Source organism: Stenella coeruleoalba (assembly GCF_951394435.1).
Source record: "Stenella coeruleoalba genome assembly, chromosome: 12".
Lineage (NCBI taxonomy): Eukaryota > Metazoa > Chordata > Mammalia > Artiodactyla > Delphinidae > Stenella > Stenella coeruleoalba.
The window spans coordinates 13,424,640-13,447,141 of NC_137158.1; the positions used below are offsets into that span (position 1 = coordinate 13,424,640).

At 35.7% G+C, this 22,502-nt stretch overlaps 1 protein-coding gene across 7 annotated transcripts in view; it reads left to right on the top strand.

Annotated features, from left to right (window-relative positions):
• Positions 1-22,502, top strand: part of SENP6 (SUMO specific peptidase 6) — a 102,617-nt gene that overhangs the window by 73,058 nt on the left and 7,057 nt on the right. For all 7 annotated transcript variants that reach the window (XM_079939922.1, XM_079939919.1, XM_079939918.1 and 4 more), the window contains 9 exons: positions 37-231; positions 1,542-1,768; positions 3,113-3,219; positions 3,337-3,453; positions 9,383-9,505; positions 10,504-10,596; positions 13,962-14,392; positions 19,600-19,703; positions 21,508-21,596. In XM_079939922.1, the coding sequence (XP_079796048.1) occupies positions 37-231; positions 1,542-1,768; positions 3,113-3,219; positions 3,337-3,453; positions 9,383-9,505; positions 10,504-10,596; positions 13,962-14,392; positions 19,600-19,703; positions 21,508-21,596 (1,486 nt within the window). The remainder of the gene's footprint in view (positions 1-36; positions 232-1,541; positions 1,769-3,112; positions 3,220-3,336; positions 3,454-9,382; positions 9,506-10,503; positions 10,597-13,961; positions 14,393-19,599; positions 19,704-21,507; positions 21,597-22,502) is intronic.

The following is a 22,502-nucleotide window of genomic DNA, read 5'->3' on the forward strand; positions in this document are numbered from 1 at the left end:
TTGATTTATTTTCCATTTCCATTTGTTTTTCTCCAGAACCAGAAAAGGAACCTGTAGGGATTACTTTAAATACCTCTGATCTAACAAAATGTGAGTGGTGTAATGTCCGAAAATTACCAGTAGTGTTTCTTCAGACGACTGCAGCAGTTTATCAGAAACTGAGCATGCAACTGCAGATGAACATGGAGGATAAAGTTCGGAATGACTGTAAAGGAATAAATAAGTTAACAAGTAAGTTATGTAGAGCAAATATAGTAATACATACAATACATTGTTTAGCAGAACGTGAGTCGACTTTGATAGATACCTTAGATGTATCTTAATTACAATCCTTACAGTGACCTTGTAAGATAGATATTACTTCTCTCATTTTATAGGTGAGGAAAAGTCCACAGAAAGTGGAAGTTCTGAAGATAAAACCCGGGTTTACCCATGTAGAAAGTTTTCAAAATGGGTTAAAATTCAAAAGATATATACTCTGTATTTTAACACTGTATGATCTGAATAAAATGAGTTTTTTGTTTGTTTGTTTTGTTTTGTTTAAATGTACTGATAGGAGTTCTAACAGTAAATCAGCGATCAGTCTGGAAACCTTGAAACTTAGCCTGATTAGGAAGTTTGAACGTTCATCGAACAGGTCTTCAATCCTCTACAATAAATCAGTGTGGTTCTCCATTTTGTTTCCCTTCCCCTCTAACGTTTGTGGTTATAGCATGATTAGTTGTAAAATATTTTTCCTCAGTAATTGCTGCTTCAACTTAATGATGAGTAAGTGATAGCTACTATTAAAGTTGCAAGAGTTGGCACCTTAGTGAATAGCAGTTTTGTTTTGTTTTGTTTTTTAAATTTTATTTATTTATTTATTTATTTATGGCCATGTTGGTTCTTCGTTTCTGTGCGAGGGCTTTCTCTAGTTGCGGCAAGCGGGGGCCACTCTTCATCGCGGTGCACCGACCTCTCACTATCGCGGCCTCTCTTGTTGCGGAGCACAGGCTCCAGACTCGCAGGCTCAGTAATTGTGGCTCACGGGACTAGTTGCTCCGCGGCATGTGGGATCTTCCCAGACCAGGGCTCAAACCTGTGTCCCCTGCATTGGCAGGCAGATTCTCAACCACTGCGCCACCAGGGAAGCCCTGAATAGCAGTTTTTACAGTTAAATCTAGAGATACCAATTCACTTGGCAATTTCTTATTTGTGTTTGACAAAAATGTTAACTGATTATATATTTAAAACTAATATATTTGGATTCTATTAGATGAAATAGATTAGTTACATCTATGGATAGATTTGTTCTTGAGCTGCTGCTAGAGTAATGTGTTCTGGTTCCTTTCTTTTAATAACTTAGGTGACATTGTTAGGTGACACTGTCATTGGTCTTTATTCTAGTATTGTATATCCACTGTATGCCAAACAGTGTTTTGAACATTTATACCAGGATTTCTGGTGATACTCTTGGAAATAACTAGTTGTTACTTTTTTTCTGGTATCTGTTTACTTATTTTTTTTCCTTTATACTTACAGTTATATTGATTTCTTTTCAGATTTGGAAGAACAATACATAATTCTAATTTTTCAAAATGGCCTTGATCCTCAGACAAATATGGTATTTGAAAATATCATTACTGACATTGGTATAAAGAATAATGTGTCAAATTTTTTTGCGAAAATTCCCTTTGATGAAGCCAATAGCAGACTTGTTGCCTGTACAAGAACGTGTGAAGAGAGCAGCAAAGGAAGTTGTGTGCAGAAAGAAAACAAAATTAAAAATGTAATTACATTTTTTAATGTTTTTAATGTAATTTTAAATGGTACCTTTAAAGGGAAATGTGGTTCATTATCATATTGCTCATTTGGAGTTAGATCCTTTTAATTCCATTTCAGAATTATTTGCTTTTATATGTGATTTGTAAACTACCTTGTGTCGAAATATTAATGGTGGTGGATTATTTGTGACACAAATTGTAATTGGTATAAGTCTCAGGAGCCTTTTATCGGTACAAGTCTCAGGAGCATTTTTATTTTAGTTCCTTTCCACATTCTGTTCTTATCTTTACTTTTTGTCTCCTTTTTTTCTCTCATCCTGTTTTCTTTTTCCCTCACTCTCAACATACATATACGTACAGTGCTACATTCAAATCGATTGTTACTCTGTTTCTTAAATTTGCTGTTGGTTCCCAGTGGTGACATTGGCTTCAGTACAAATAAAGGAATTTTGGTCCCTGATGTATTGTCCATTTATGTGTAACGTGTGCCTACATGGTTGAAAACTTGGAAAGGAAGAATGTATACCGTTTGATTCTGACTCTCAACTAATTCTAGAATAACGGATTATGTAGTAGGTGACTCTGAAGCTACCTGAATCGAAGGCTGAAGTACTACTATAACACATAATGTTAATCAATATGACTTACCTATCACAGCAACTGAAGTTTGCTGACAATTTATTAGAAATGCTGACAATTTATTAGAAATATTAAATCTTTCATCTGCCTACAAATTTGGAAATAGGGCTGGCTATCCAAGGCATATTATTGGTGAAGTTGAGCAAGGCTTCACCAGAAAAGAGCTATTCACACAGTTAGTGGGTTGAAGAAAAGAATAGAGGGAGGAAGGGGAACCATTCCCCTTCTTTTGCAGAATTGGCTACAGGAGATAATGCCAGAGGAAGAAAAGAGCAGCTGGAGCCCTAAGGCAGCTGTGATGGACTCATATTTCAATGGAAGTCTCTTTCTTTAAGGATTCCTTGATTCTGGAGAACTGAAGCTCAGTAGACTCTGTTCCCTGAGCCTCTGCTCCCATATTCCATGGATTCCCTGAGCTTAGGTAGGCCTACACTCCTAGAAGAAAAAAACACTATCTGTTCTTTGGATTTTACTAACATAATCTAATTTAATATGGATGGTTGAGATCTTAGGATACTGGAAAACCAGTTACAAAAATTGGAAGAGTATCACTGTTCTGGAAGCTACAGATAAAAAGAAAGTTGACCCTAGTTTTGCCTGTTTCTTATTTTTAATCTTTTTAAATTGAAAAGCATTCTTGCCTTGTACTTTTTTTATTGAAAATGTTTCAAATTGATTTTGTGAATTGATAATTTAATTTTCTTTACCAGGTGTCCCTTGAATCTAAAATACAACTTAAAAACAAACATGAATTCCAGTTTTTTGATGATGAGGAAACTGGAGAGAGCCACACCATCTTCATGGGCCCTGTAGAAAAGTGAGAGGATTCCTTTACATTTGCAACACTCTTAAGTTTCTTCTCTGTTTTATTACATTTTGGTTATATGCATACCTATTTTTATTTGTTGGCTTATTTTTTAAAATTTTGTTACAGATTGATAGTATATCCACCACCTCCAGCTAAGGGAGGCATCTCCGTTACTAATGAGGACCTGCATTGTCTAAGTGAAGGAGAATTTTTAAATGATGTTATTATAGACTTTTATTTGAAGTAAGTTAATTTTCTCCTAGACCTTTAGCAAATTTTTAACATTTTATAATGTATACATGTATTTTCTAGAGTCAGAATTGTTTGGATTTTGAATTCCATCACTGCCACTTACTGTATGACATCTGAAAAGTTATTTAATGTCTCTGTGAATGTTTCTTCATTTTAAAAATGGGAAAAATAATATCTAAAAGGATCATGAGAATTAAATAAGATATACATTTCAAGTGCTAGGAAAAATACCTGGTACATGCAAAGTGATCATAAATGATAGCTTATTATATTATCAGTGTTGTAGTATTTAAAGCGTCTAAAATTGTTACTACCCTAGGTTAGGTAATAATTTGTTGAGCAAGGACAAAAGTATGATTTCACTCGTTTCCTTCAATAAATGTTCACCAAGTGCCAACTTTGTGGCAGGTACTGTGTTAAAAGTTTATGATTTTATAGGGAACACGAATGTGGGATTAAAGTATTGGCAGAAGCATTAACATGGTACAAACATAGCAGAAAAAGAAAGCTTCATTCTCTCTGGGGGTTGGGAAATATGAGGAATCAAGAAGCTCTCCTAGAAGGGCTTATGTCATGACCCAGAATACACATAACATATACATATACATGAATACATGTATGTGTAATGTGTTTATACATGTATAAATTTGTATGTGTTTACTGCTTTGTGATATAAGATGGATGTGTGTATGAAACAAAACAGAACTTAACTATCAGTGTGTTTAGTGCTCTCCAGTATTTTCTAGTTTATTCAAATGTATATCAGAAGACAATATTTTTTTTAAAAAACTGGTTGTTAAAAGCTGCTGGAGGGACTCCCCTGGTGGCGCAGTGGTTAAGAATCCACCTGCCAATGCAGGGGACACGGGTTCAAGCCCTGGTCCGGGAAGATCCCACGTGGCATGGAGCAACTAAGCGCATGCACCACAACTACTGAGCCTGTGGTCTAGAGCCCACGAACCACAGCTACTGAGCCTGTGTGCCACAACTACTGAAGCCCGGGTGCCTAGAGCCTGTGCTCCACAGCAAGAGAAGCCACCGCAACGAGAAGCCCTCGCACCGTAACTAGAGAAAGCCCACGTGCAGCAACGAAGACCCAATGCAGCCAAAAATTAATTAATTAAAAAAAGATGTGTTCTCTTAATCCTAATGTATACTACCTTAACAAACCAAGCTACTGAAAAATCTTAAGTGATTGTGTAGAACAGTGCTGCTGTTATTGGATAAAGTGGTGTTCTGTGAATGTCAGCTAGGTCATGTTGTGCTAGTGCTATTCAAATGGTCTTTGTCCTTACTGATGTTCCACCTACTTTGTTCTGTAATTATTGAGAAAGTCGTTGATCTCCAACTACAGTTATTGATTTGTCTATTTCTCCTTATGTATTTTGAAGCTGTCTTTTTAGGTACATACATGTTTATGTCTTCTTGGAGAATCAACCCCTTTATCATTACATAATGTTCCTGTTTATTCTTGATAATCTCCTTGTTTTTAATCCTACTTTGTTCAAAATTAATATAGCTACTCCAGCTTTCTTTTGGTTTGTGTTTGCTGATGCATGATGTATGTTTCTTCACCCTTTTACTTTTAACCTGTTTAAGTCTTTATGTTTAAAATGTCTTTTTGTTTTTGAAAGCACATAGTTGGATCTAAAAAATAAATTGAACTCCTGTGTTTTGTTTATATTTTAGTTTATTCTATTTCATACTTAAATCTGTATTTTTTACATTACAATAGAGATTTTATAGTCTTTTTTTATTCTTTTGAAATTCTTTATATATTTTCAGGAGGCCCCTTGACATCATATAGTTAAAGTTTAGAGCAAATTTTATACAGTAAACTTACATTATCTACAGGTTCTGCCTTTCTGATGCAGATCTATTCCAAATAAGATAGAAAATCTAACAAAATCCATGATTTTTTTTTTTTTTTTTTTGCGGCTCGCTGGCCTCTCACTGCTGTGGTGTCTCCCGTTGCGGAGCACAGGCTCCGGACGCGCAGGCTCAGCGGCCGTGGCTCACGGGCCCAGCCGCTCCGCGGTATGTGGGATCTTCCCGGACCGGGGCACGAACCCATGTCCCCTGCATCGGCAGGCGGACTCTCAACCACTGCGCCACCAGGGAAGCCCAAAATCCATGATTTTTAAAAAATCTTTGTTTATATTCATCTCATGACATTCCTTAGAAGTGAATTAAAAAGAGGAAACTTCTTTTTAAAGATTTATTATTTATTTTTGGTTGTGTCAGGTCTTAGTTGCGGCACATGGGATCTTCATCAAGGCATGCAGGATCTTTTGTTACAGCATGCAGGCTTTTCATTGCGGCTCACGGGTTTCTCTCTAGTTGTGGCTTGTGGGTTTTCTCTTTCTAGTTGTGACGTGCAGGCTCCAGAGCACGTGGGCTCTGTAGTTTGCGGCACACGGGCTCTCTAGTTGAGGTGCACAAGCTCAGTAGTTGTGGCACACAGTCTTAGTTGCCCTGCGGCATGTGGGATCTTAGTTCCCTGACCAGGGATCGAACCCGTATCCCCTGCATTGTAAGGCAGATTCTTTACCACTGGGCCACCAGGGAAGTCCCGAAAAGAGGAAACTTTTTAAAACTTCACTATTAAAAATAAGTAATTCAGTTGCTACCAGAGCTGCTCATTCTTTTCCATTTCTAACTCTACAAGTTAGAAACAAACCTTTAAACAGTTTGCCAGAATTATAAAAAGTAGAAAGGCATTGCATCTAGAGAATGTTAATAAAATGCAGGGAAAAAGAATAATTTTAATAAAAATTATTTTCAAAACCTTAAAATCATCTTTTAACTTCATCCTGTAACTAAATGTCATGATTGAATTGTTAGATTGTCTGCTTTATAAAATAGCAGGTGAACAGCTTCACTATGACATCCAATATTTAAATGATTTATACAGAAAGAAAAAAACAAATGAAAGAAATGGAAAGAAATCCCAAAATGAAAGAAATTCCCAAAAGTTTTTTTGTAATAAACTTGGATTTTCCCTTTAATTCTAAAATAAGAGACTTAGTTGTTTTAATTAAAATTAATAATTCTAATAGATGTACATAAAAAGACCCAGAACTATATATAGTCACAGAAATGCTTATGGATCTATATTAGAAAGACAAAACTAGTTTTTTTAAATTAAAAGGCTTTTTGAAGTTTTGTTTTTTCACTTTTAAGTCCTTAATTCCTCTAGGATTTGTTACGCTAAGATAACATAGTTGCACAGGTCTGTTTTCGGGGCTGTATAATTTGTTCCGTTGGCCGTGCACCTATTCCTGCATCAGTACCACACTGCCATGATTAGTGTTACTTTATTCTTGTTATCTGTAATAGAAAGGCAAGCTCTCCGCCATATTCTTCTTCACAAATGTTTTGGATATGCTTGACCTTTTGATTCTTTCAGATAAACTTTGGAATCAACCCATCAGATTCCTTTTTTTTTTTTTTTTTTTTTTTTTGGTGGTACGCAGGCCTCTCACTGCTGTGGTCTCTCCCGTTGCGGAGCACAGGCTCCGGACGCGCAGGCTCAGCGGCCATGGCCCATGGGCCCAGCCACTCTGCGTCATTGTGGGATCTTCCTGGACCAGGGCACGAACCCGCGTCCCCTGCATCGGCAGGTGGACTCTCAACCACTGCGCCACCAGGGAAGTCCCAGGTTCCATTTTTAAAGTCCTTTTGAGATTTTGATTGTAATTGCACAGGATCAGTGATTCTGCACTGGGAGCACTTTGGGCATTTTGGTCCTCACAAAAGGAAGGGATGCGTGCTGATACCATCTGTGGGTAGAGGCCAGAGGTAAGGCCAAGCACCCTATGCTGCACAGGACACGCCCCCCACAGCAAAGCATTATCTGGCTTAAAATGTCAGCGGCGCTAGCTTGAGGAACCCTCCGCGAAATTTATGCAATTTGGAGACAACTGATACGTAACATTTTTGAGGATTTCAACAAGAAATATATTTTGCCCGTATAGCCAGACATCTTGCTAAAACTCTTTTATTTCTAGTATGTCTGTAGATCTTTTTAAGTTTTCTGTATGAAAATCCTTTTATCTTCAAATAAATTTATTTCTTTCATTTACAAAAATAAAGCGTGGATTTGTTTATATATGAAGTAGAGCCCATTTTCTTAAATCACCAATAACTTTCTTTTTTAAGTTGAACTATCCCTTTTTTTTATTCAATTCAGTTTACAAAATAGCTATTGTAGTTTGTAATGGTAAAAGCAGCATGGTTCACCCATTATGGTGTAGTCCCTAAATTCAAGTCCAGTTCACTACATTCTCTGTTTTGAATATAGATGTAGAATTCAGCGATTCATTTAAACTGTGTCATGAGGTGATTCACTGTCTTATATCTTTTGTCGGGGCACACTGAGTTGCCCTAAAGCAAGCAATCTGTAAGTTAGGTCCTTTTCATCAGAACTTGAGCTTTAGAATTATCAAATATTATGACAGAAGTGACAGGTCTCAAAGATGTGCCTTCTGGGTACTTGGCTCTTTCTGTGTAAGGTTTCACAAGGCTTTCATACTCTCCTCATTTTAATAAGATGAATATGCTCATAAGCTTGAATTTGCATAGCTCCTTTGAGGGAGTTTGGAGCATAAATAATTAAATTTAATATATCATAATTTCTCTGTGTAATATAAACCATTTCTATTTGTCTTGATATAGACCTATAGAAAAAAACAACTAAGGCAAGGAAAAATTAGAACTGATGTAAGATTACTTTAAAGAGTCATTGTTATAACCTCACCACTGTACAGATTCTGTTTTTATAAAAAGCAGTTTATGGCTAATCATGGTTTATTAACTGTTGAAAACAAAATAAACATAAAACAAAAATAGCAGCTTTATTGACGTACAGAGCACATACCATACAATTCACCCATTTAAAGTGTATAATTCAGTGGTTTTTAGTGTGTTCAGACAGTTGTGCAACCATCATCGATATTAGAACATTTTCACCCCCTACAGACCCTCAATACCCATTAGCAGTGGCTCCCCATTTCCCCAGCCCACTCCAGCTCTAAGCAACCACCAGTCTCCTTGCTATCTCTGGATTTGCATACTCTGAACATTTCATGTACATGGAATCATACAATATGTGGACTTTTGTGACTAGCTTCTTTCACTTAGCATAACGTTTTCACGGTTCTTCTATGTTACAGCATGTATCAGAACTTCATTTTTTTTAATATATTTTTTGCTGCATTGGGTCTTCGTTGCTGCACGTGGACTTTCTCTAGTTGCGGCGAACGGGGGCCACTCCTCGTTGCGGTGCACGGGCTTCGCATTGCAGTGGCTTCTCTTGTTGCAGAGCACAAGCTCTAGGTGCACGGGCTTCAGTAGTTGCGGCATGTGGGCTCAGTAGTTGTGGCACACGGGCTCAGTAGCTGTGGCTTGCAGGCTCTAAAGCAAAGGCTCAGTAGTTGTGGCACGTGGGCTTAGTCGCTCCGTGGCGTGTGGGATCTTCCCAGACCAGGGCTCAAACCCGTGTCCCCTGCATTGGCAGGCGGATTCTTAACCACTGCGCCACCAGGGAAGTCCTTCATTTCTTTTTATTGCCAAATAATATTCCATTGTATGGATATATCACATTTTCCATTCATCGGTGATGAGCATTTCTGTCATTTCTAGTTTTAGGGTATGATAAATAATGTTTCTATGAATGTTCATAAATGTGCCCTTGTTTTAGAAGATTAGATCTTTCAAATCCTAGTTTTACTCTCAAACACCACTTATTACCTACATATAATCTGATAGTAATCATTGTCTAGAATATGAAATAAATTTTGTTTATGAGTTTTTCAGTTTAAAGGAATAGAGATTGATGGTGGCTAAATAGATATTTGATCACTGTTTTTAGTATACACTGTTAAATTCATTCTATTTGGAATTACTTTTTGTAAAACAGGTATTTGGTGCTTGAAAAATTGAAGAAAGAAGAAGCTGACCGAATTCATGTATTCAGTTCTTTCTTCTATAAACGCCTTAATCAGAGAGAGAAGAGAAATCTTCATGAAACAACTAATCTGTCGTAAGTCAAGCTTTTTGAAAATATTTAACAGATGTAGTAAGTCACTTAAGTTTAACTTAGAAAAAATCGCTTATTTGTATTAAAGCAACATTTTTTACTTCCATTCTCAATTAGCAAAATTAATATAATTTATAATGTTCTAAAACTCCAAGAATACCTGGAATTCATAAAGGTTTTAGGTCTGATATCTAGATCAGTATTTCCCAAATATATCTGATAGTTTAAAAAAGAAAAATTACTTGAATACTTATTAAATACCGATTGCTCTGTTTTACCCTAGATGTTCCATCCATAATAGCTAACAGAGGAACCTGTGAATCTGTAATTTTAATAAGTTCTTTGGATAATTCTTCTCAGACAAGTTAAGGAAACAACATTCTACATATGAGGCCTGAGTTGTTTATAATGCCTCTCCATATAGTGACTGCATCCAGCTCTAATGCTTGCTGGCAGTTGGTCACAAGATACACACAAAGGGTTGGAACATTTTTTGTCATAAGTGCTGTTAAATGTCTTGAATTGATGGCTGCTGTGCATAATATTAATAATATTTTCTACTATTCCAGTGATCCCTGATTTTGCTTCTTAGAGTTGATGGTAGTGGTTGGTTTTGACCAGTGCTGGTTCTGTCCTGTTTCACCAGCTGTAAGATAGTGCTCACTTTTCCTGCTCTCTTCTCCTCAGTTCTTATACGTCATGGTCTGATATGCTTCTCGATATCATTGCTAAAACCAGTTCTGCAACAATAAAAATAGTAGCTCTGATCCACCCTAGTAAGTAGTAGGATGAATTAAATAATCTCTTTCTTCCAGATTCAGGGACGGACAGTTTCCCATCTTCCCAGCTCCATCTCAGATGTTCTGCTTTCTTCTCACAACTTGTTAAATCATACAACTGATCTATTAACATCTCAATCTTTGTAATGTATAAATTGCTGCATAGAGGCAGAAACACTAGAAACACTTCAAAAGCTTGATAGTTTCTCTCTTGTCTTACAGAATACAGCAGAAGCGACATGGAAGAGTAAAAACATGGACCCGGCATGTAGATATTTTTGAAAAGGATTTTATTTTTGTACCCCTTAATGAAGCGTGAGTAACAATTTCCTTTATGTCAATATGATGGCAGTTTTTAGCAGATGTGTTTTTGAGGTGAATAATTCATCCATTTTTTAACTTCTTTCTGAAATTTGTTGTATATATTGACACTTATATTCTTTACTTTATGGAAATTAATATACTTTTCCAGTGAATCATATAAGATACTGAATTTTACAGACACTAGATAAGAGATCTTTCTAATTTCATTTTATTCATCAGTGTAGAATAATGTCATCTTTTAAAAATGGTGCTTGTGGTCTAGCAGACATCCTATATAGAAAAGACTGCTATGTACAGAATGGTGATTAGGTCACATAGAATAATTTGAATCTTTAGTTTAAGATATACTTTGGCTCTTAATCGAAAAGAAGAAAAGGTGGCTGGATTTATGTCATTTGCTCACTGAAAACCATGTTTACCACTTAAAGCTATTTTCTAAGTAAATGGGGGTGGTAAACATTTTGTGTTTTTCTCCCCCAGTGACTAGAGAGGCATAGATGTATAGGATAGTCTATTCTCCCCCAGTGACTAGAGAGGCATAGATGTATAGGATAGTCTTATTATACAACTTAAACTTGAGAGTTTTTGTATTTCATTTTTTAATTTTCCTGTGTCCTCCAGCCAAAGACCTCCAGGAATACCCCTGTAGTTGGACAACTTGGGTTTAGTACTTGCCTCAAGGGAGAACACACAACATGGGCGACTATGGATCCTCTCAGTAAAAGTGTGTTTGAAAGAGGCAGTAAAAGAATTTGGGCTTTGGTTTGGTGGAAGGTCTAAGGAAGCAGTGGTTTGTTTGGATAAAGAAGTTGCATTCGCTCATTTAGCAAAAAAAAGTATATTTGGTATTTTGAGGGGTTGCGTTGTGATCTTATATTTGTCTCTGCTGAGACAAATTATGAAATGGCCTTACTTTGTCTCATTTTATCATGGTTGCAGAGTAACCTTATCTGAGGTTGGTATTCTGTAAGATTGTTTATTTCTAATAAGCCTGTTTGTGCCAAGCTATTTTCTGAATGTGCTCTTTTTTCCCCACTATAAAAAACAAATTCACTCTATAGTATAATCAAATCCTATTTATTTATAATCATGCTTTAATCATAAAACCTGTGCCCTCTAATTAGCCCGGCCAAAGATAGGTAGGCTAGGTTAAAACATTGGTTATAGCTGTAAAGCCCACCTTCTTCAAAGATATATATTTGAGTCAAACATAGTATCATAAAAAAATTTAAAACTAAGTTTAAAACTAATCTTTAATTTCTTCATTTTCCTCAAAGTAAAGTTTCTTGACATTAATTTGTCATATAAAGTAGCAAGTGAGCTGCCCACTAGGCCAAAGGGAAGATATACATAGGAAGCCATTTGTCAGAAATTAATTATAAAAATTTAAAATAAAAGTATAATTTTAGGTACACACAATTTAGCAATAGAGGCATATCCCTCTTAGTCACAGCATCTGATGTGGATAGAAGCTACATTCAGTGCTTTTAGTCGTGTTGGTGAAAGGTAGAGGATGAACAAAGGTACAGAATTAGTAAAGTGTTCACCAAGAGAACTGTGCTGTTTGTAGGTGAAAGAATAGCTTCCAGATCATGGGGTTTTTTTTTTAAGAGATAAAGCTAATTAGATTAGTTAGGCTGCTATGTATTTGTCATCTATTTTATTTTTAATTTTCCTTGTGGCGGTAATTTCTTTAAGCTAAAAGTTTATAAGCTGTTTGTTAAAAATTGTAGCAATTGACAAGGAGCAGAAATTAGATGTTTGGATCTAATGCATCTTAAGATAAGCGAAATTACCTGTTTTAGCCTCTTCTCCCACTGATGGCTTAAGGTCAAGGTAGCTGATATTAAAAGGGATCATAAAAGCAAAACCCTGGCTCTTAGAGGTTGAAAGTGACCTCAGATGTATCTGATTCAGCTTTCTCTTTTCAGCTAGGTGAAGGAAGATTTTTTTCCAAGTTTTTAGGCGAGGCAACAGAAAAACTATGGCTTATCCATATTGTCATAGCTGAAAAATGTTTAAAACTGTGATAGATGTAGGTTTCAGCTATAGGTTGAGAGTCACTGTATTATACCATATTTAATCAATTTTCAAAACACATATTTTCACATTATAACCTTTATGAAGTTGAGATGTGACTTACAATCAGCTGTGTCTTAGAATTGATGAAGTGAGAAAGATGGTGTGCTGCTCTTCTCCTAGCCTCACCTGACCTAAGTCCTTGGAATCCTGAAGATTAATAATTAAGAAGAGGAGAGAGGCATTCCTCTATCTGACCTTTTCAATACTGAGAATGAATCCAGCATCTGTGACCTTTTCTACTCATACTGTCTGATGAAGAGACAGACAGTGCTGTTGCTTAGTAGTACCTTGGGGGAATTTAATATTTTACAGAAACAGAATATAGAATAACTTTTATCTATGTCAACATTCATTTTTCATTCAGCAAATATCTACTGAACACCCTACTCTGTGACATATATTGAGCTCAGCTAATAAATTATCTGACATCTATAGCCTGTTCATTGTATCTCAGCATATAACACTGTGCCTAGCTAATTGTAAGCCCTTAATAAAATTAATTAGATTAATGAATATTACCCACTTTTAGCTGTACAGCATCTTACTCATGGCTTATATCCTACTGCTGGGACCTGTATTACCTGAATTCAGCTCTATCATGAGTACCCACTTGATAGCTGGAATTCTACTAATACTTGGAATTCTGTGATGATGATTAGATTAGATGTATTATCTCAATTTAGTGTATTTTATTTTAGTATAGCATGAGACAAGAATTATTTAATGTTTTCAATATTAAGAAGTTCCTACCTCATTAATAAGAAAGACACAGACATAAAATTTTTTAAAAGCTATTACTTACAATATTTAGAAAATGTTCAAAATTGTAAAGTCTAATTAGACTTCTGAAGACATTTTAATCTTGAGGCTAGATAGTATTTGTCCTTGGCATAAATAGGGCAAAGGAAAGGTAAATGGGAATGATGAATTGCAGTGATGTAATTTACATTTTGTTAAATTGCCTGGAAAACAATGAAGTTTTCATTCCAAAAGCAAGAAAATGTTCAAAGGATTGTTTGCAAAAGTGAACGCAGGCTATGTAATTCTGACAAAAATTATGTTATTACAAAAATTATGTTATTTTTGAATAGACATTGTATTCTGTTAATGAATCAATGATCCTATAAACAAGTGGATTAATTTGAGAATTGAAAAAATTGGGCATTCTTAATAAATTTGTTTATAAAACCTTTAGAAAAAAGATTTAATATTTATTGCCAAATATAATAAATTTTTCTAATAATATATTCAGTAGTTTCATTTGTTTTTTACAGTGCACACTGGTTTTTGGCTGTTGTTTGTTTCCCTGGTTTGGAAAAACCAAAGTATGAACCTAATCCTCATTACCATGAAAATACAGTCACGCAAAAATGTTCAACTGTAGAGGACAGTTGTATTTCTTCACCTTCAGCCAGTGAAATGGACAGTTATTCTCAAAACTCTGCTGCCAAGCCTGTAATTAAGAAGATGCTAAACAGAAAGCATTGCGTAGCTGTAATTGATTCAAATAATGAACAGGAAGAAAGTGACCCTCGTTATCGGAGAAACCTTAGCAGTGTGAAGTGTAGTCTGAAAAAAATAAATCATACTGCAAGTGAAAATGAAGAATCGAATAAAGGAGAATCTGCATGCCAGAAAGTTGTTGATAGGACTAAAAGTGAGAGTGACCTACAGAATGAATATTTAAGTTCTATGCACCATACAGGTATGTTTCTAAATGTTTTAAAAAATCAAAGAATTAGAATAAGTTGGAATTTTTAGAAATAGGATTAAGATTTCAGGGCACACTTTTTTTTTAAGTCAGGTTTATTGAGGTATAATTTACTTACAGTAACGTTCACTCATAAGTATAGTTCAGTGAGCTTTGATAAATGTATAGTCATGTAGTCACTACAACAATCAAGATTTAGAACCTTTCCGTTACTCAAAAAAATTCCCTTGTGCCCCCTTTATAGTGAGTCTCCTCCCCTCACCCTTACAGAGAATGAAGTTTTAAAATTATAGTACAAGGTCTGCATTTTCCATTTATAGGAACTTGGACTTATATTTATTTTGTAGGAAATTATTCAGCATAAACAGTAGTTGCACAGTTTTAGATCTGTTAAGGCAAATTAGTTCGATCTTCTCAGTTTACAGATGGGCAATTGAGATCAAGGGGCAAGAGGCAGAAATTAAAGCTTTCTCCTCCAAATAGCTGTTGACATTCAAATTAAAAGCTAGTTTCTGTTCCTCACTCTCTCTCCTTTATGATTTTCAGTGGGAGAAAGGGCACTGGTCCAACCTCTGCTTTTTTATTTCCCTTCACTTCTAATAAATTGTTTTATTCCTTGAATCAGGTCCATATTTCTAGCACTTGTTATAGAAATCTAAGGTTTCTCTTCAAATACTTAAATTATATATCAAGTCAACTGCATAATTTCCACTTCAACCCCAAAGTCTACTTCATAAACCCATAATATGCTATGTATATAGGATAGCAAACTTACTAAACTATGAGTATATCTAACACATTTTCTTGGGAGGAAAAAACTCAGTATGAGGCATAGAAGAAATTATGTGAACTCAGTAAGAAAGTTGAGTCCCAACTTTCAAAAGTTGAACTCAAAAGTTCAAGAAAAAGTTGTGAATGCTCAACATACTCTGTACTTCTACTAGCCTGTATTATTTTAGGAAGTCAGAAAGGTGTTGGCTGCGCTCTTACAAAAATATTTTTTGTCTGACATACTCAGCTGCATAAAGCTGACATTAGCCATATGTGTTGGTCTTTGTGCCCTATAGGGGGTATAAGATAAAAGGCAGAAGGGGGAAATTTAGCAGATAAAGCAAAAAAGTATATCAAAAGCCAAGCAGATAAATACAGTTGACCCTTGAACAACATGGGGTTTAGGGTTGCTGACCCTCTGACAATCAAAAATCCACCTCTAACTTTATAGTCAGCCATTCGTGTCATACCACAGTTTCACATCCACAGATTCGCATCCCTGGATTCAACCAACCTCAGATTGTGTAGTACTGTACTACGTATTTATTGAAAAGAAATCCACGTGTGGGTGGGCCAGTGCAGTTCAAACCTGTGTTGTTCAAGGGTCAACTGCGCTTCCTTTTCTAGCTGACTTTCAAGTCTGTTTCAGCAGGCAGGAAATGGAATGAAGATTAAGCGAAGTACGTAATCACCAAGTTCTGACTAATTTTTTCAGTTTTAGTATTTTAATACTTGAATAGAAAAAAAAAAGGCAGTGAATAGCCACGTTAGAGATTAATTACCATTTTGCTAAACAGAAAGCATTGTGTAGATGGGCACTCTGAAGATTAAGCCTTCAAGGCAGTGTGCACTGTTTCTCATTGCCTTTAAAACAAAGTCCTGGAGGTGGGATAAATTGGGATTTATTTGGGACACATACACACTACTATATATAAAATAGGTAACTAATAAGGACCTACTGTACAGCACAGGGAACTCTACACAATACTCTGTTATGGCCTATATGGGAAAAGAATCTAATAAAGAGTGGATATATGTATTTATATAACAGATTCACTTTGCTGTAAACCTGAAACTAACACAACATTGTAAATCAATTATACCCCATTAAAAATAAAAAAAGAAAACAACAAAATCCTGCCAGTTAGTACATGAGAAGATGCTGGACATCATTAGTCATGAAGGAAATGTAAGTCAAAACCACAAAGAGATGCCTCTTCATAGCCGTGACAGCATGGCTAGAATCAGAAAGTCAGATACTAACAGGTGTTGGTGAGGATGTGCGGAAATTGAGGCCTTCATATATCATTAGTGGGAATGTAAAATGGTACAGCTTGCTTTGGGAGACAGTTTTGACAGTTCCTCAAAACGTTAAACATAGAGTTATCATGTGATCCAGCAGTTCCACGCCTAGATAATTACCCAAGAGAAATAAAAACATGTCCGCACAAAAACTTGGGCATGAACATTTATAGCAGCATTATTCATAATAGCCAAATGGTAGACACAATCCAGATATTCATCAGCTGACAAATGGATAATCAAAACATGATACATCCATCCAATGGAATATTATTAGACCATAAAAAGAAATGAAGGAGTGATACATGCTACATAGATGAAACTTGAAAGCATGCTAAGTAGTCATAGAAGACCTCATATTATGTGATTCCATTTGTATGAAATCTCCCAGGAAAATCTGTAGAGTGGGTTAATGGCTGCTTAGGGCTGGTTGCGGGTATGGGACAGGAGTATGGGGAGAAGGGAGTGATAGCTGAAGTGTACAGAGTTTTTGTTTGTTTGTTTTTTGTGGGGTTTTTTGAGATTTAAAACATTTTGAAAATGTTTTAAAGTTGACTCCAGGGATGGTTGCACGTAGTATTTGTAAATATACCAAAAACTACTTACATGTACACTTTAAATGGGTGAATTGTATGTGAATTATATCTCCACAGAACATTTTTTAAGTTCCTTTTTGATCAATAATTTCATACAGTTTAATGTGAATTCAAGTTTAAAAAATGAATTAAAGTGCATGTCTTAGAGCAATGGGACAAACAAAGCCTTAGGACTTCCTTCATATACACAAACCCCAGAAATTCCTGGTGGCTCTCTCTACAAGTTAATGTTCTAGTTGAGAAATAACCTGTTAAATTTGAGTAAATATACCCATAAATCCTGATGGAGACCAAAGTAAAGAATATCTGTTGTATGTAGTTTGCCCTTTTATAATATCTGTTTATTCTTCTATTAAAAATTATAGTTTGTGCATTTGTTTTGTTTTGTTTTTAGTATGTGTGTAACTTTATCGACTATATCTTCCTTAAAGGAAATTAATTTACCTTTATTGTGTGTGATACACTGGCATTTTTCTATTCTTTTTCAATGCTTATCTTAATCCAATGACCATAGTGTCCCACAGTTTGAAAAATGGTTCTCTAGAATGGGTCTGTATTTTTCAGGAATGAGCTCTCATATCTTTCATCAGATGCTTCCAAGGCATCACTCACCCAAAAGTACATTGAATTAGAGTGCTCTCTAGAGGAGCCTTTACTGCCTTGGAGAGGATGGCTAAGCCGTCTATCCTAGATAAAATGATGACGTATCAGAAATGAGGATAAGGAGAGCTTGTAAAAATTTTTGTGATTATGATTAGTATCTTAGTGATCTGTTTCTCTTTGGTCTGGGAGTATTGTTGACAGGACTTAAATAAAACATTTAACATAATTTTAACCGTTGAACATGTACAGAGTGTTGACTGATGTCGGTTGACATGCTGCAGTAAATAAGTGGAGTTGTATCTTGCCACGGGGATTAGGTTTTTAAGGTCAACTGTAGGAGAATAATGTCTGTTATCACTACTTTGATTTGGTGTTTTTTCAGTTGGGCACCATTTGAAGTAGTTGTCTTGCTCTGTATGGTACATGAAAAATGCGTATTTTTAAACTCTAGAATCACGCTTGGTTTGGCATCTTCAGGTGATCTCACTATGTGAGAAAAGCTCAGGAAATGGGACTGTTTGGGAGAACAGCTGATTGAGTCATTGCCTCTCAATTTATACTAGGGCATTTGTTTACTGAACGAAATAGTTGAAGAAATTGACTACACTATTTAAGTTACTTTTCTCCTTTTTTGCAGTGCACACGTATTTCATTTGTATAAGGTTCATGTTTATATGACACAATTTCTGTGTAATAGATAGGTATAGACAGGAATACTTCGCTGCAAAAATAACTTGATTGTAGTGACTAGCTCTTAACTGCCTGAGGATTTGGACAAGTTTTATTTAAATATAGGTGTTTTTGCTTCAAGAAAGCATAAAAATATAGACTTTTGAAAGATAAATTGAAAAGGTTATTCTTTGCATGCCTTATTATTTCAAATAGTATGTTTTCAATCACAACGTTTGGACTTTTATATATGTTAAATGTATTTTTCCAGGAGCACTTTTATCTTGCTGTTTTCCCATCCTATCTTGCTTATATTAGTATTCTTTTGCCCTTTTAATAACTTGTACCAAAATAAGTTAAATCCTGTTTAAAATACCTTGAAGTCATGCTTTTAAAAACTTGGAAATGGTATGCTCTATAATAAACAATATTTGTATATTTGGCATCAAAGTTCCTGCTCAGTTTTCATTATTTTCTGGTAAATCTTCTGTTTCTTTAAGAAAATCATTGATTTTTAAGGATTTAGATTCTTGAAACAGACCTTTAAAAGAATTCATTTCAAATATTTCTACGAGTCATTTATTTTCATACTGCCCAGCACCTACGTTGGCTTGTGTCATTTTATTTTGTTGAAAAGTCTATGAATATAACCAAACATGAAGGAAAAATATACAGAGTTGAGGAACTCATCCATAACTACTATCCTAGCATAATTATTTTCATTTTTGTATTTTTTTAAATTATTTGTGCAAAAGCAAGCCTGTTTTACTTTGTTTTAATCATGTTTTTTTAACTTGTATAATTTTCCATATTTTCACAATTTTAATTTCTCTAGTGTACACAGTATTTCATTTTATGTTCTACGTTTGCTAACCATTCCTGTTATTGAACAATTGAGTTGTTTTCAAACTATTGTAGCTTCTGTTATTAAAGTTACCTAGCATACCTAGCACAAAATCTTTATATATATATATACATGTATTTAAATATACATAAATATTTAATAACATAATTGATACCTAGTGTTTAAAGTTTAATAAATTTTAGGGTCTGAGTAGTAGAAACAACTCTGTAGATGACATAATCCAGGTTTTTTACTTAAAAGTAACTTATTTTATACTTGTGATATTTACATGCTAAGACAGATTTTGTATTCGTAATTACTATGCAATTAATTACTAGCATTAATTTTAACATCATGTACTATAAGTTATGTGTGTGTTCTTTTTAAAAATTATGTTATGTTTCTTATTGATACAGATGGCTTAAGCAAAATCAGACTAAACTACAGCGATGAATCAGCTGAAGGTAGTAAAATGCTCGAAGATGAACTCATCGACTTCTCAGAAGATCAGGATAACCAGGTGAAACCTAATGCTTGGCAAAAAGTTCTAGTATTTTATATAATTAAAAGTTTCTCTGGGCTTCCCTGGTGGCGCAGTGGTTGAGAGTCTGCCTACCGATGCAGGGGACGCAGGTTCGTGCCCCGGTCCGGGAGGATCCCACATGCCGCGGAGCGGCTGGGCCCGTGAGCCATGGCTGCTGAGCCTGCGCGTCCGGAGCCTGTGCTCCACAACGGGAGAGGCCACAACAGTGAGAGGCCCGCGTACAGGGGAAAAAAAAAAAAAGTTTTTCTTTAGATTTTTATAGGCGATTACTTCAAACGGTTAACTCATGCCTTCTGTACTTGGATCTCACCTCACAACACAAATTTGGTTTTCAGTTCAGAAGTTGCCGGGATAGATGTATGAACGTTGTTTCATTTTTTGTTTTGGGGTTTTTGTTTGTTTGTTTAGTTTGCCATTGAGGACTAAACTAATATCACCCACCGTGGAAAGTTTCCATGTGAAATGGATCCTCCCGCCGCGACCCAGCGACTGCCCACCACCCCTACCGCACCCCTTTCCGTTGCTCTTTTAAAGCATTTGTGCGCCGTGCTTAACCTTCGGTCTTACTTAACACTCAGGAGGCAAGTGTTCACATTTTCGATTATGTGGTGTGTGGTGCACGAACACAGCAGAATTACACTATTTTTACCACCTGTCTAATGATTTTTTCTTTCATCTAATCTGCTGTATATGCATCATGGCAGGAGCAGATCATATTTAGTTAAAATTAACATATTTCCTTAGAGTCTTGTTTGCCCTAATAAGCTTTATTAACACCAAGAATAAAGTATATTTTTGAAAATATTTTATAACTTCAGTTAAACAGGCATTTTCTACTGAGAGAAAAGCTTATTCCATTTCCTTTTTCTGCCTCTTCCTTAGTTGTTAAGACAAACTTTGAGTTTATCTAGTAGTAAAGATAACTTTGTACTGCACCATTTTTCCTTTTTGCTCAATCCTCTTGTGAACAAAAAACATTTTTGTGATGTCCCTTGGTCTACAGTGCGTGGCTATGAGATACAGTTTTTCTTTCTAATATACACAGACACATATCTGGATTACATTCAAGGTTTATAATGAGCACTTCATATGCTCCTTTTTGGTCATAGCAGTTACGTGAACTAGTTAATCTAACTGTATATTACTACTGTTATCATTCCTACTGTTGACTGTTTCATTCAAAAGGTTGCCAGAAGCTTTCCCACAGGACAAAAAAAGCTTTGTTTGTTTTACATTCAAGGTAATAAGTAGAATAAGACACACTATCATAAAGCTGTCTTCTCTCACGTGAAGTGGGTAAAGGGTTTTGTCAAGTAAAACAGTGTTTCCAAAAACCCTTTAAATGTTTCTGATATGAAAAAAATTTTTGTGTGAAAAGATGATAAATATCAGTCATTCATGTCCTATTGTGAAAACAGTTGTTTTAGCCAACAAATTAAATTTTTGTAAAAATACCTAAAATCAGAGCCGTAATGTTTGACTAGAGAAGAATCAGTCACGGTATACTTCGTCTTTAAAAATTTAGATTGAGTAAATAGATGTAACAAGTTTTCTTAGACCTCTGATTGATGGTTTCTTTCATTAAGATGCCTGTGTTGTAGTGTTACATCATTGGAATCGAGTGACGTAACACATTTTCTAATGTCTGATCACCTAAACAGAATAATATTTTTTTACATATTTGCTACAAGGACTTTTATCCTCAATAGTGCTATTTTGTTACATTATTAGTCATTTAGATTGTATATTTTCAATACTAACAGTAGGCTCTCTTTTACAGGATGACAGCAGTGATGATGGATTCCTTGCTGATGACAACTGCAATTCTGAAATAGGACAGTGGCATTTAAAGCCTACTATCTGTAAACAGTAAGCATTAACCGTACATCTTGCAAACTACATGATAGTTTTTTTTTTTTTAACTGTTACTCTTCTTTTTTTTTTAATTTTACTTATTTTTGGCTGCATTGGGTCTTCACTGCTGTGCGTGTGCTTTCTTTAGTTGCGGAGAGCGGGGGCTGCTCTTCGTTGCTGTTCGCAGGCTTCTCATTGCAGTGGCTTCTCTTGTTGCGGAGCACGGGCTCTAGACGTGTGGGCTCAGTAGTTGTGGCGCACAGGCTTAGTTGCCCCGTGGCATGTGGGATCTTCCCAGACCAGGGCTTAAACCCATGTCCCCTGCATTGGCAGGCAGATTCTTAAACCACCGCGCCACCAGGGAAGACCCTAAATGATAATTTTTATTCACGTACCCTGTTAGAATAAAACATTAACCATACTGTTTTAATTAAAACAGGTATTTAAGCAAAAATCACAGAAGCTTTCAGAGTCAGTGAGGAAAATTAGGTCCTGCCCAATGTCCAAGGTTTGAGTTGAGGAGAATGGAAATTATTTCAGTTCTCCATTTGCCCATTTTCCATGTCTGTGCATGTGCATAGAAAACCACTACTCCTTTTGGATATATAGTGATTTGGAGCAGGAAAGGACAAAGAATGTCATTCAAATTCACATCAGTAACATGGGAATTGGAGTTTACACTGGTTCCATAGCTACTGTGTGAAGGCTGTGGAGTGACTTAAGGCAGTCCTAAGGGACATGTTCCAGGTGGGAAACCCAGGGAATTCCCTGGCAGTCCAGTGGTTAGGATTCTGTGCTCTCACTGCTGAGGGCGTGGGTTCAATCCCTGGTTGGGGAACTAAGATCCCGCAAGCCGTGGTGCAGCAAAAAAAAAAACAACAAAAAAAGAAACAGATGGAAACCCCAAATTGAGAGTGAGTC